Raw genomic sequence first — 13678 nt, 5'->3', positions numbered from 1 at the left:
TGAGAGGCCTCTGTTGTTCCACAGCATAGTTTACTTTAAGTCAATTAACTCTGCAGGAATGTGACAGTCAGAGACGGACAGACAGTAGTGGAAAGTAACTAAGTGATTTACTTAAGTACGATTTTGAGGTACTTTATACTTCTACTCCACTACTGGGAAATATGGTACTTTTTGCTTCAGTATATTTATCAGCCTTGACAGCTATACTTTAACATTAACTAAGCACTCTATGAAGACGTTTAATGATGTGACAACTCTATGGTTAAAGTTCGGTGGCTTATGAAAAGATCTTTGGGTTGAAATAAGTATTTTGTTGAGGTTAGGGGACCATCATCATGGTTACAATAATAAGGTCAGGGAACTGTTCATGGCTTAAAGATGTCAAATTATCCAATATTTCACAAAAAAAAGAAGATTATGAGGAAAGTCCAAATGTTGAGAGCCACTGGACTAAACTACCTAACTAGTAAAAACTAGATCCACCTTCAGCAGCTACAACAATAACATGCTGCTTACACATTGAAGCATCAATCTCACAATGTTATGTATAATAATACAGTCACAAGAGAAGTTTTACTGTAGAACGAGTACTTTTTTACTTTTGATACTTTGATATCGCTGACTTGTAATGAAAGATTTTTACAAGATTGTATTCTAATTAAAGAATCTGAGTACTTCTTCAACCACTGGGTACGGAGAGTTGATGATGATGAAGATGGTGTCTGGTGGTGGGTGAAGAGGGGACGATAAAGGGGGCCGCTAATTATGTCCAGAATGAAAGAAAAACAAAGGAGACGTCAAGAATACGAGAACAGAGACATTTAATTATAGGGACGGGGTCATGGGAGCAGGGTGGGGTGGACGGCTGCACACCGGGGGTCTGAGTCCACATCTCGTGTGTGTGTGTGTGTGTGTTTTTTACCTGAGGGCAGGAAGATGGATAATACCCGCAGAGACTTTGTGAATTCACAAATGATCCACCCTGAAGTCACGTCTGTCTCGCTCTCCTGTGTGTTGGACACTCCTTGATACAAAGAGAATGATTTTTCTTCTGTATTATTGTAAGCAAGGAATCGATCAATAACACAATAATCATGTTTGACACAAGGCTGCTTTAATCATGAGTCTGACTGCCTCAGTGTCCAGATAACATTTTATTTTATTCTTTAGTAGAATGTTTGCAGCATTCTATCACAACATGAAACTGACGACATGGTTTTATATCTACGGTATGAGCTTTGCCACTGGAATAGTAATGGCATTGTTACTGTGGTTACCTCCACCACTAATTTGCTGTGCAGGTGAGGTGTCAGCCGTCCAATCGGGCTCAGGCACAGCTGCTGCCATGACAACCGTTTGCATGTTTGTGTGTGTGTGTGTGTGTGTGTGTGTGTTCATTCATGTGAGTTGTCTTTTGTTTGTAAATGTGCGAGTCTGTAATTACTTGAGCTTTCTGACGCTAGAGTGAGAGTTGCCAGATGCACAAAGTCGACCAGTGCTCACCTGCAGATTATGAATATTAAAAGTTGTTTTAATTTGCTGTTAATTTTATTTTCTCCTTCAGCTACACAGCAAGTATTATATATATATATATATATATATATATAGTCGTTTAGTTTCCTGTCTGTCTGTACGTGTATGCATGTAAGATTTCTATGGCGCTGCACTGATGTTTTATATGTACACAAAGGCTTAAGTGCATTTGTTTAATTACTGTATGTAGACTTTACTTGATGCCTCTGAGTTTGGACCTGCAGAGATGAGCGTAGTGTGTGGCAGTTGATTATATATTAGGATTTATGCTGTTTAATTAGCTATGGCGAAAATACATATAAGATTATCAGACACGTCAAAAATACAGCTAAATAATAATTAAGTATTTATAATAACATAATAGTGTTAAAACTTTAAACTCCGGTTTGTAAAAACAACAACAAGAGGGAAGCTTTTTATTTCCTCACTGTGAGTTGATAACATGAATTAAAACTTTTAATTTAAAACAGCATCTCCCACCCTGAACTAATCACGGCTCTGGACGTAGATGGGCACTTCTCATTATCATTAATGCATGAGGGGAATTGGAAATAGTGCAAATGTTGTCTGGTGAAAATATGGGATGGAAAAATGTTAAAGAACAAGACAGAAAAGAAAGGAAAACGATTAAAAATTAAAGTGAGCTAAAATATATGTAACTTAGATAAACCGAATTTAGCATAATACATTTTAACATAATGTAATCATTTCCAAAGAAGTTTAAAGAAGTTTAATTATAGGGAAAATAGAGGCCGTGTTTAATTGGTACACTTCCAGTCACTTAATTCTAGTAAATTACCTGCACTGCAGGTAAGCTGAACATGAAACACAAGCTTACAATTCAACACATTCAATAACAGCAAAGAGTCTCCAAAATAAATGAATGAATATTTAATTATCTTTTAATGTGGTTATAATTGCTATTTTTATTATAACAGTGTATGAAATGACAATGTGAAAATATTGTATTATGTGAAAGGGGCAGTTCGTAGAGAGGTTTATCCCTTGAATCTGTAGCTCCTCTTGGCTTCATGAAGCTTTGTGAGTTTCAACTCATTGTTCAGCTGTCTGGCTGCAACTTCACTGTTTTGTTTCACTCTTACCGGCTGTTTTAAAAGAATAAATAAATAAATGAAGCTCTAAAAACCACTGGTCACTACCTGCTCGGCTTCAAACAGCAGATAGGCAGAGTTAGCAGCTAGCTGGTGAACATAGAGCAGCATTTAGCAACTAAAGAGTCAGATATTTCTCTCAGAAATTGGTGGAGACCATAAATGTTTGTAAAGAATTATACATGTCTTTCCAAGAAACAGGAAACCTACAAATCCCAAAAAGTGAGTGTTACCCATTCAGTGTCTGGCCTCCATAGCTGGTAGCTAACTTTAAATGATTAAAGCACCAAAGCCTGTTGTCTAAAATGATAAATGGCACACGTTGTCGACCACAATCTCCATTGTAGTATGTAGACTAATATTTTCAAGTCTCAATCAAAGCATTGTGGCATATGGAAAAATAAAGATTAGCAATCTAGCCAGATAATATTGGATGCCTGTGTGTGTCTGAGTTGCGTATGTGTGTGTGTATGCATTAGTGTGTGAGCTCTGAGGGGAAATTCCTCTCTCGCTCTTCCTGTCGTAGAGCTGTGTTTGTACAGCCTGGCTTTGTCGGGATATCCTACCCTGCCCATGTCTGTGAGAGGGAGAGATGGAGGGATGGCAGGGGGGAGAGAGGGGCACCTATAGGGGGTGGGGGGGGAGGGCTAGAGAGTAAGGAGTCAGGCTGAGAAACTGGAAGAGTGACAGAGGCAGTGGTGGAAGTTTATAAACCTTCATTAAATAGAATTTGACATGCCATCACAAATGTCTACACAGTGGTTTGAATTAGCATCTAATCCAGAGCTTTACTGCTGTTGGACTAATGTGAGGCTGGAGGCGAAGGGACAGGGACAGACGACCAGACAGCCAGGGGGGGGACGAGTCATCATCAGGACTAACTCTTGTTTTGATGTACTGTTTCTTGCGAAATCCCTGTTCTCTCCAGCCGTGGCAGGCACAGACCATCTGCACATGTCATGACTGGCACCAATCAGAGTGAGAACTGATCAAAAATGTGGTTGTTTCTGTGCAAGAGCCCTCTGAGTGGAAACAGTTTAGATGGAGGGAAAAGGAAACAGCCCAAAAAGTGCATTAAAAAAGTATCCACTTACACTCAAAGATACTTTCTCATTTGCTACAGTCGTGTTCTTCTAAACACAAAACTGGTATCTGATTACTAGTCTGATTATCTGATAATTTGTTTTACAAATCAATATTTGGACAGATTGAAAACATAAAGTCTCACACGGTATTACATATAACTGTAAACAGTTATTAGAGAGAATGTGCAGCGTTTAAACAGGATACTAGACTGTATATTTCTCCATTAAATAGTCAAACAAGCTATAACTGCACCAGAGTTGAATCCAATGTCCTCTTTCCATCTTCTCAGTGAGTGAAAATCACGTTGGATACTGTTCCGCTGGAACCCTTTTGGATGTGTCAAACACAGGTGTAACTAATTAACTAATTATACATGTCTGCATTGCATTGCCTTAATTGCTGGAACAGAGCACATCGGTAATGTTATTGGTTCCACCTGCGCTGTTCCTGCTATGAAAAGTCAAATTGTCTTCTGTATTCTGGCCACTGAAATGGTCGATAAATAATTTTCATTTGGAAACAATAATGAAAGAAGAGGGCTCTGATGCTATCGTGATTAAGGTTGGTGATATAAAAAGTGTGAACAACTGGCCCTGTTGTTAGTGGCCCTGAATGAATAACCAGAGTCATTCATTCTCAATGTTAAAAAGGTTTTTCGTTTTAATTTCACGGGGGCAAGTCATTGTAAAATTCAAATCATACGTTATCAGGAAAAGAAGACATAATAATACATGTTTTTAGAAGGACTTTTGTCCCCTGCTGGACCACACACACACACACACACACGTGCATACAGTACGTACATTCCCATGATGTCATTTCCCTGCTGTCATCACTTTGGCCATTATCTCCACAAATGGCCCAAATAACACTGCGATTTTGTTTGAGTCAGACTGAGGTAAAAAATATCCCTCCATCAATGATGTTATCAGCTTAGTGATGTTTACTGTTTAAATGTTCCTCTCTGTGCATGTCCACTTTGCCTCTAATGGCCACAGGTCTCTCTGACGTCACAGACTTTGTGATTGCAAAACAAATTGCTCTGCTGTCCGTGTGAATGTGAGAGTGTTCTGGAAAAAGGTTGTCAGGAATGGTTTATTGTGGGTGATTCTCCTCATCTTTTTACTCACATATTCCGAGTCTTATCAGCGGTTGTTGTTGTGATTTTAACTTGGTAACCATGGTTAGTTTGATCCCTCCGGGCTGCCATACAGAACCACCAATCTCAGCAACAGGGCTTACCATGGATACACCCTTCCTGTTTTAATGACAGTATGATAACTTACCTGGCTGTGTGCACTTGTGAGTGCAGAGGTGAGGGTGTGAGGGAGGTCTGAATGAGAGAGAACAAAAGAAAAGCAAGAGGCTCTGGACTTCCCACAGGTCTTAACCTGCCATAACACTTGGTTGTGAGTAAGAGGGAGAGGCGCATACAGTGGATGAAATGAAGGGTGAGGGAAGAGGGAGGGCGATTGGAAAGATGATAAGGCAAAGAGGTCTGTGAGCAGGCCACCGGTGAGGTAATGCTGCGTGTGCATTTTGTTGTAGTGGTTCATCATAAAAAATAAAAACATCGCTCAGACTCGAGCAGCATTTTACGCAGTGTCGAGCTGAAGACTACAAGTTTGAAAATGTAAAGAAAAATCTGGGGCGTGTGGAGTTAGAAAGAGGATAGTTTGCAATTTTGCATTGTGGGTAATGGAGGCACAGGGAAGAGGAAGCTGTGGAATAATATAGACAATATCTCTGGTTTTGCTGTATCGATTTTGATCTATTTAGAGATTGACATGGTGCTAAATGCTTAATCGGCATAATAGGCCGACTCGTTTAAGGATTTAACCAGTGTATTGTTACCCTGTACCATAAAGTATTGACTAGGTGGGTCCCTCACAGTTTAGATGTAAGAGATGTTATCAGTTCTACCAAAGAGATGTTTTCGCTCTAAATAGTTCTGATTCATTTATTTAATTGTTTGAGGCCCAAAGAGGTAAAATTAAACATTTCCAAAAAAAATTTGACAAATGAATGCAAATTTGTCTACTAGAATATCATTTTTTCTTGTTCCACATTAATCATTTCACGACCCCTCAGATTTATGTTTTGACTCAGTGGAGGGAACCACTGGACTTCCTTATCCGACTGTTTATGAAGTGGTTAAAACAGCTACAACAGTAAAGTCTTTTACTTCTGATACATAAAGCACGTGATACTTTAAAGTATCTGAATACTTCTTAAACCTCTGATTCTGTAGAACTAATGTGTTTACAATGGACTGCAGCATCTCACAGTATAAAGATGTAAATCATGAATACTAAACACTGCTTCAGGTGAGAGTTGTAATGACTCCAGCTCGTCCATCTGTGGGTATACCTGCTGTCTGCCGGCCTTAATGAAGCGGCTGCGAGCCCTTTGCAACCCAGCACATCTCATTAGCTCCATGACTGCTGTGTGTGTGTATGTGGGTGTTCTTCCCCTTCAACCTTTTTTTTTTTTTAATCGTATCACCTCTCGTTTCTTTTGTGAACTCTCTTGTATCCCGCCATCTTTTGTTGCACCTTCCTCCGACCTATTTGTTCTTCATTTCTGAAAATCTGACAAACTCCAGCAGTCTCACGAATCGTTACTGCTCCACAGCCGCCACAGTTGCATTTCTCCTCTACCTTTCTTTGACCTTTTTCTTTACATACGCCCGACATAATTTGTCTTTCTACCCCTCTTCTCAGTCATTTTCTCCTTCTGTACAGTCACTTTTCCTCCCATCTCCTCATCTGTTGCAGTATAGTGTGGTGGAAAATTTCTATGATCCATCGGAAGAAAAGTTAGAGTTTTTCAATCTATGTCAATGAACAGAGTCTTGAGAGAAGCAAGCAAGGAGAGCAGTTTCCACAGACATGTATTTCAGTGCACTGAGGGAAGGCTTCTTCGAGTGATCACTGGACATGTCATTTATACACATACAGAAAGTTACACCCAAGATGAGCCAAAGACAAGCGGAGTCTGCATGTACGTAATACAAGACTGCTTCAACTTACATATGTAGGCCTCCTAGACAACTGATCTAAATGGTTGGGTCGGTTGGGTCAGTAGGGTCTGTATGGTCAGTGTGCACACTTTGTCATATGAAAAGTAAATTTCTCAGTTACAGTTAAACCCGATGCCCCTTGAGAATACACATATCTGCCACTCATATTTTGATTTGGAAAATATAAATGAGTAGCCCCTAAGTCTACAAGAAAAGATATATTCTTCCGTTTACAGAGAATGGTGGAAGGCATTTCTTTAAAGGAGTTGTCAGAGAATTTCGCATAAGTGCGTGTGGCATTCTGTTGCTCTTGTGTGGGTGTGTATGTTGGTGCGGTTAGTGCAGTGTGTGTGTGTGTGTTACTTCTCTGATCATCTCGTCTCAGCAGGCAGGCAGCTGTCTCCCCCTCACATGTACCGTCCGCACCACTGTCATTGCCTCAATCAGAATGGGTGTGGTCATCGGTCCGGTCTCTGGCTTGATCTTTTCCCCATGCACCCCTCTGTGGGCCCCTTTGTGGACAGTCTCTGGACCCCTGGTGGCTGTCCTTGGTACATGGACAGTTGAGTTACTGCCTGGAGCATGTACAGTTGGGCGTCAGTTGATGTCTTTGTTTTTCTTTTCTCCTCTTTTCTCGTTTCTCTGTGCCCATTTTCTGAACGTGTATGGCATGTTTGGGAGGTTGCTCAACAGCCCAGAGGCTGGAGTGGAGGTGGAGGAGGTTGAGGAAAAGGGGGTTGAAGTGGAGGGGGTCGATCGGCCTGCTGCAGGTGTGGAGGGGTTTTGCTAGAGAGCATGGTGAGCTGCAGCCGCTGTGACAGCAGCTTGCTGCTGTTGTTTCCTTGTCTGTGCTCCTTCTGCTCTGCGTAGCTCTGCTACAGCTGCTGCTTGAGCCTCGATGTCAACCGGTGGTTGGTATGGAGGTGGATATGGTGGACATGTGTTGGGGAGAGGGCCGCCAGCACCTGTCAGACTCGGATACAGAGAAGGAGAGAATGGGGGATCAGTTTTCTCTGAAACTTCTTTCTTTACCCTTGTCATTTGTCTCTGTAATTTTTATTTTCCCTACATCCACATTCCGTTTCCCATTGAACCAGACATTTCTGGTTTTTCCTCTATCTTTCAGTCAAAAAGTCTGTGACTTTGACTGTCTTCCTCTTTTTACTTCTCTTTTCCTTCTAAATCTCCTCTTAACATTTTAAGTTTAGCCGAACTTAACGACCCGTTCTCTGGAAATCCAAAAGTGGACGTCCAGTACTTTAGACATTCTAAACATTCTTCACCATATTTTTGTGTCATCATATCCACTATCGGTCCTTCGGGATCATGCTGTTTACTGTTATTTCCACCCATAGCTTCAGGTATGGGAAAGTACTTTATTCTTTAAGATATAGTCGTCACCATAAATATTTGTTTATTTTCTCGGAAAAACGAATGCAAAAACCTTATCAGAATTTTACACTTAAATTCACACGTTCAAGCATGACGTGGTCTTATTTAAATGGTTTTAATTCCAACTCATGTATTAGAAACTCACGCTCTTAGATTTTATTCAGAGTGATCTTATTCCTGATTTATCAAAATCTCACACTTTTTAGATTGTTATTCGAAGTGATCTTAATTCTGATTGAAATAAGTGGTCAAGATATCTGTATTACGATCTTTAAATGTTTTGTATTTAAAGTACAACCGTTATTTCGTAATATCAACTCTGTCTTCCACCGTAAACATGTCGACAGGGAATATACTGACACAAAACTATTCGATCATATAATCGATAAACATTTTTAACAGTAAAATATCCCCAAAAGTGTTTCCATAGCCCAGATAATTACAAAAAACGTTGTCTCTCATCTCTGCTCGTTCAATTTTAAAAACATTTTACGTTTCAATTTAGTTCGATATGACTTTTGTCATTTCGTAAGAAATTAATGATTGGAATTCCAAACTTCTTACCGATGTGAAGAAATTATTTATTTTTCTTGGATTGTTGTGAAGCCAATCAGTTCTCCTTCGAACGCCGGCCCCCCTTCTCTTTAATGTCTCGAGGTATAGGGCAGGATCGCGTTTGCTGGATCCTGAAATGGCCAGTTACCGACGTCCTCGGAGTCCCGACGGAACTTCAAACAATCCTGCCGACAACGCCAAATTGTGGTGGAAAATTTCTATGATCCATCGGAAGAAAAGTTAGAGTTTTTCAATCTATGTCAATGAACAGAGTCTTGAGAGAATCAAAGTTATTTGTTCTTTATTTGCTTGCAAGCAAGGAGAGCAGTTTCCACAGACGCGTATTTCAGTGCACTGAGGGAAGGCTTCTTCGAGCGATCACTGGACATGTCATTTATACACATACAGAAAGTTACACCCAAGATGAGCCAAAGACAAGCGGAGTCTGCATGTACGTAATACAAGACTGCTTCAACTTACATATGTAGGCCTCCCAGACAACTGATCTAAGTGGTTCAGTTGTCTTTAGAAACTGACACAAGCAGAAGCCGATAACCAGGCATCAGGTGGTTCTGTGTTATCTATAGTTCACAGGAAGGGCGGGCCGTGTTTTACTAGTCTCTGCCCTTTCTATTCTTGCACAGCAGACAATTAAATATACATTTGATTAGAAGCACATGGTTTACATATATTTTGCCATTACAATAGATATACTGGATGTACCTCCACTTGGAACGAATCCCTGACTCAGTGTTTTCCACTCCACCAATTTTCTCCCCCTAACATTTTGCACCTTCACTGCAACCCTTCATCTTCTCTTCTCCTGGCGTGTCGCCTCTAGCTAACAGTAGCGCTGCTGCCGACCTCCTGCCTTTAACCTCCCTCCGAATCCCTCACTCACCTCCTGTGCCCATCACATGCTTCCTATACAGTATCTATCTCCCTTCCTCAATCAGCTTCATCTCCTCCCACTCATCCCCCCCATCTGCCAGTTTACGCCCTCGCAGCAGAGACGTGACTACACATCCATGTAGCCCTTTAGTTTAGGAGGAACCTTACCCACAATGCACACGGTGGAGGGATTTGCATGACAGGCGCTGGTGCGTTTCCCAGAAGGAGGAATGGATGGATGGAGACAGAGAGTTGCAGAGGGAAAGTGATGGTCTGAATTATTCATTGCTCTATAAGATGAGCGAATGCATCAGAAAAGAGAAAAGCAGAAGAAAAAAACACCTGTCCTCTGTTATCTCTCCAGAGTGTGATATCTCTGGAAGCTGAAAGTCATCATTTGAAGATGTCCAGCTTATGTCCGACTCCTCTGCTTGTGTAATGCACTTTATATAGGCTGAGTTTATCTTTACATAAGGCTATGCATTTCAATAAAATATCAAGATTTAGTCACATCGTAAATGCTACAGGCAATGCTACCCGTTTTTCCAGGATTAACCTGCATTGAGAAGTGCAGGACACAAAGACTCATCATGCCTGCTCCAAGAGTGTGTTCTTTAAATTGAACAGTTGTTTTTTTGGATGTCCTCTCTCCCCACACTGAGCCGACGGCCCGTCTCTCTCTGCATGGCTGCAGGTTGAGGTTTTCTTGAGTCAGCACTCGGCTGCAGCCTTGACTTCTTCAGGCAGTGAATCACTTCTGCTTTTTTTTTTTCAAAGCTCAGGCAACGATCGAAACACACAAACACTTTCCACAGCGGTGGAATGGAACTACATTTAATCAAGTACTGCACTTGAGAACAGATTTGATGCCATCATACTTTACATGAGTATCTACATTTAATGCTACTTTATACTTCTACTACACTTCATTTATTTCACTGCTGTAGTTACTACTTACCTTTCAGATTAAAATGTTATATAACATACAATCAGTTTGTAATATATGATCCATCTGTACAGATGATAGTATGATGTAAGCTGTTAAAATTAGCTTCATGTTGACAACCTTAAAATGTGCTCACATGTTAATGCATCAGTAAAAATATGATGAATATAACACGCTGAATTGTGCAATTTTGCATAGTTATTACTTTTACTTTTTTTCCTGCTAATGATTGTACACTTTAGTCTAATAATACTAGTAATCTAAGTAATTATTACTCGTAATAAAGTAAAAGATCTCTATACTTCTTCCACCACTTATTTAAATGCTTTATTTTAATCCTCCTTTTACATTGAAGGACACTATGTAGAGAGAACAGGAGAGATCATATACACCCACGAACAGAATCAAATATCAGTATCAGTAATCAGCATTCATGTCCTAGCACACGGATATTTGCAACCAGGAACTGCTACTTCAGTTACTCGGAAAAGGTTCATCCATGTAAAAAATCCAGCTCATCTCTCTGTTAAAGGCTTTTCTTTGGCCTCCATCAACAAAAAGCAGATAATTGATTTTTGTTGATTAATGTGATATAAAACCCAAAAGTGTATATTTAAACAGATTCTCTCGGTGTGTTTTCTTCACAGAAGTCCTTCTCTTTGGTGTTGGAGGCTCTGGACTATGACAACGACACGTCAGAATCAGGTGAAGCTGCAGTGTGTGTGTTTGTGTGTCTGCATGCCTTTCTAACCATGTGTTGATGTTTTGAATGTGCATATAGATGTATTCTGCTTGTTTTAAAGTTTGAAGGCTACTTAGCCAAAGTGTATAAGAGCTATGTAAGTTCTAAAATGTCAAATCTCATGCTTTTCTGGATGATTATAACCACCACCTCTATGTCAGATTAAAACCAGGTACTGACATCTATCTATGGTTGGGAACCTAAGTTAAACTACTTAGCTTTTAGCATGACTATGATGGTATTCAGCCTTAATGATGTGAAATAATACATCAGTTTAGAGATTAGCTTTAGCTACGGCTAGCTCTCACCGCACCTCGGCTATAGCTTCAACTAGCCGGAGTCACCGTGGTTTGGTTTTTTAGATATGTTCTGTAGTTCCTGGAATTTCACGGGTTTCACAAGCGCTTGTTTACGAGCGTGCGTTGTTCAACATGGTGAAACAATGTGAAAATATCCTAGAAGGTCTTTTAACCAGACCCTTTAATTTCCTGCTCGTCTCCTTGTTGTTTCTCATCATAATCAGGAAAAGCTCCATGACAGAGAATGTGAGCTGCATGCTATAAAAAGCACAACACCCACACACATACACACACATGCATAGATGGAGACAGATGTTCCTGTGCCTTCCTCATTCCTGTCATAGTCCTCTCTTTCATCCCACCATCCTCTACCTCCCTCTCAGCCAGACGGATCCAAAAGATCCAAAAGATGGCTGAGATAATGAGTAACTGGGAACCATCGTTCTCCCTCTCTGTGTTCGTCTTTCCTGTCCTCTCCTTTCCTCTGCCCTCCACCGCTGCTCTTACATCTTGTTTGCATTATCTGTCGTTTCCACGTGAGCTCCTGACAGCCTTTACATTGGGTCTAAAGCCGTTCACTAGGCGGGCAGCTTAGCTCTGCCCAAACAGAGGCGTCCTGCAGCAGTCTGACTGGACTTATCAGGACCTGCTGCTAATCAGAAAGGATTACCGAGCTTTTTTACCGAGTCCTTGGAAATGGTGAGAAAATATGATGTGTATCACATATGAGCACCGACAGTATGACCTTCATTGAGCTTTGTTTAAATAACATTAAGCTACCTTCATTTTAATAAAATATGATTCTAGTTTTACAACTTATTTTCACAGCTTTGGTCTTCATTTTTAATGGTTATAACATTTTACTAAACAAAGTAATTGCTAGATCTGAGAACACGTAAGAAACAAGTTGTCAATCAGATTGTAAACAGCCAGATTATCGAAACCCCTTCATTTGGAAGTTGGTAATAATCCCTCATTGCACACAACAAATGTGTACACCAAGCTATATTAAGTGGGTTGAACCAGGATGTTTTATTTGCATGTATTCTCAGTTGCCAATTCATCAGGTACACCAAAAGATACAATTAGGTGAGGTAGGTAGGTGATTTTGTGAGGTGTTGATTCAACTTTATGATCATTTTAGAGGATGTCGTTTGGGATGCGGTTGAAATGTAATCAATTATATAGAGAGGAGTTTCTGTTTTTTAGCCTAACATCAATGATATAAATGGTATAGACAAAGCAACTTACTAAAAGATGTGAGAAAGTGGCAATAACATGTAAGTGTATAAACAGTATGTTTCCATTGTGGTACTTGTCTTGAGTAGTGAAACATGTCAAAATGAGCAAGAGGAAATCCTTTCATGTAGTAAATCCATGAGTGAATCACGTCTTGCATGTGGAAAAATGGTGAAACGGGCACCTGGAGGTTTGTTTTAAACCTGTCTGATCTCTAGTATTTCTTGCTCCGTCTGACTTCTTTTCAGCAATGTCACCGCGTTTAGATCTCAGCATTGAAAGGTACCATGTACATTATTGGAGTTTTTGCTAGCATTCGTCCTCTTTTTCTTTGTGTCTGTTGACATATTGCTACATTTCTCAGCACATTCACACCACCAACTGTTGATAAGTGGAAAAGCTAGAAACCCTATGCTTCAAACTATACGCACCCCTCTAGCCTCCTCCTTTACTCCCGCCATAACTACGGCCATTTGGAGTGTCACAGTTTGACACGTAGGACTGCTGACCAAGATGCTGTGTTTGACAGCTCGGGAGTGAGTACGGGCTGCGTGCACAAGATGAAATCAATGCACTCTAGCTTTGCTAGTGGTCAAAAACCTCCACAAAGACTACTTTTAACTTTGCTAATAAACCAGAATTTTTTAAAAACAGCAGCAGTTTCATTGTTTCTTATCTATCTTCTGGTGGCATATTTGTAGGGTCATTTTGAGTCCAGATTTGCTGCTGTGTTCACGCGTGTGATTCAACTGCATTGATGTAGCACCAACAGCCACAAAATTGCCACTCCCGCTGGAGAGAAATATGAAATTCAATAGAAGAATCCTAATCGAGACGAGCTTTTCTATAAAAATTCAAGAC

General features: G+C 40.3%; 1 protein-coding gene across 1 annotated transcript in view; it reads left to right on the top strand.

Moving 5' to 3' along the window:
• Positions 1-13678, top strand: part of LOC142959344 (uncharacterized) — a 42868-nt gene that overhangs the window by 13088 nt on the left and 16102 nt on the right. Inside the window, exon 3 of the mRNA XM_076100597.1 lies at positions 11185-11242. Coding sequence (XP_075956712.1) covers positions 11185-11242 — 58 coding nt within the window. The remainder of the gene's footprint in view (positions 1-11184; positions 11243-13678) is intronic.

This window comes from Anarhichas minor, unplaced genomic scaffold, assembly GCF_050575085.1.
Source record: "Anarhichas minor isolate MPS153535 unplaced genomic scaffold, ASM5057508v1 ptg000026l, whole genome shotgun sequence".
Classification (NCBI taxonomy): domain Eukaryota; kingdom Metazoa; phylum Chordata; class Actinopteri; order Perciformes; family Anarhichadidae; genus Anarhichas; species Anarhichas minor.
The sequence above is the reverse complement of the archived record's forward strand: the minus strand, read 5'-3'. Positions and strand labels throughout refer to the sequence as shown.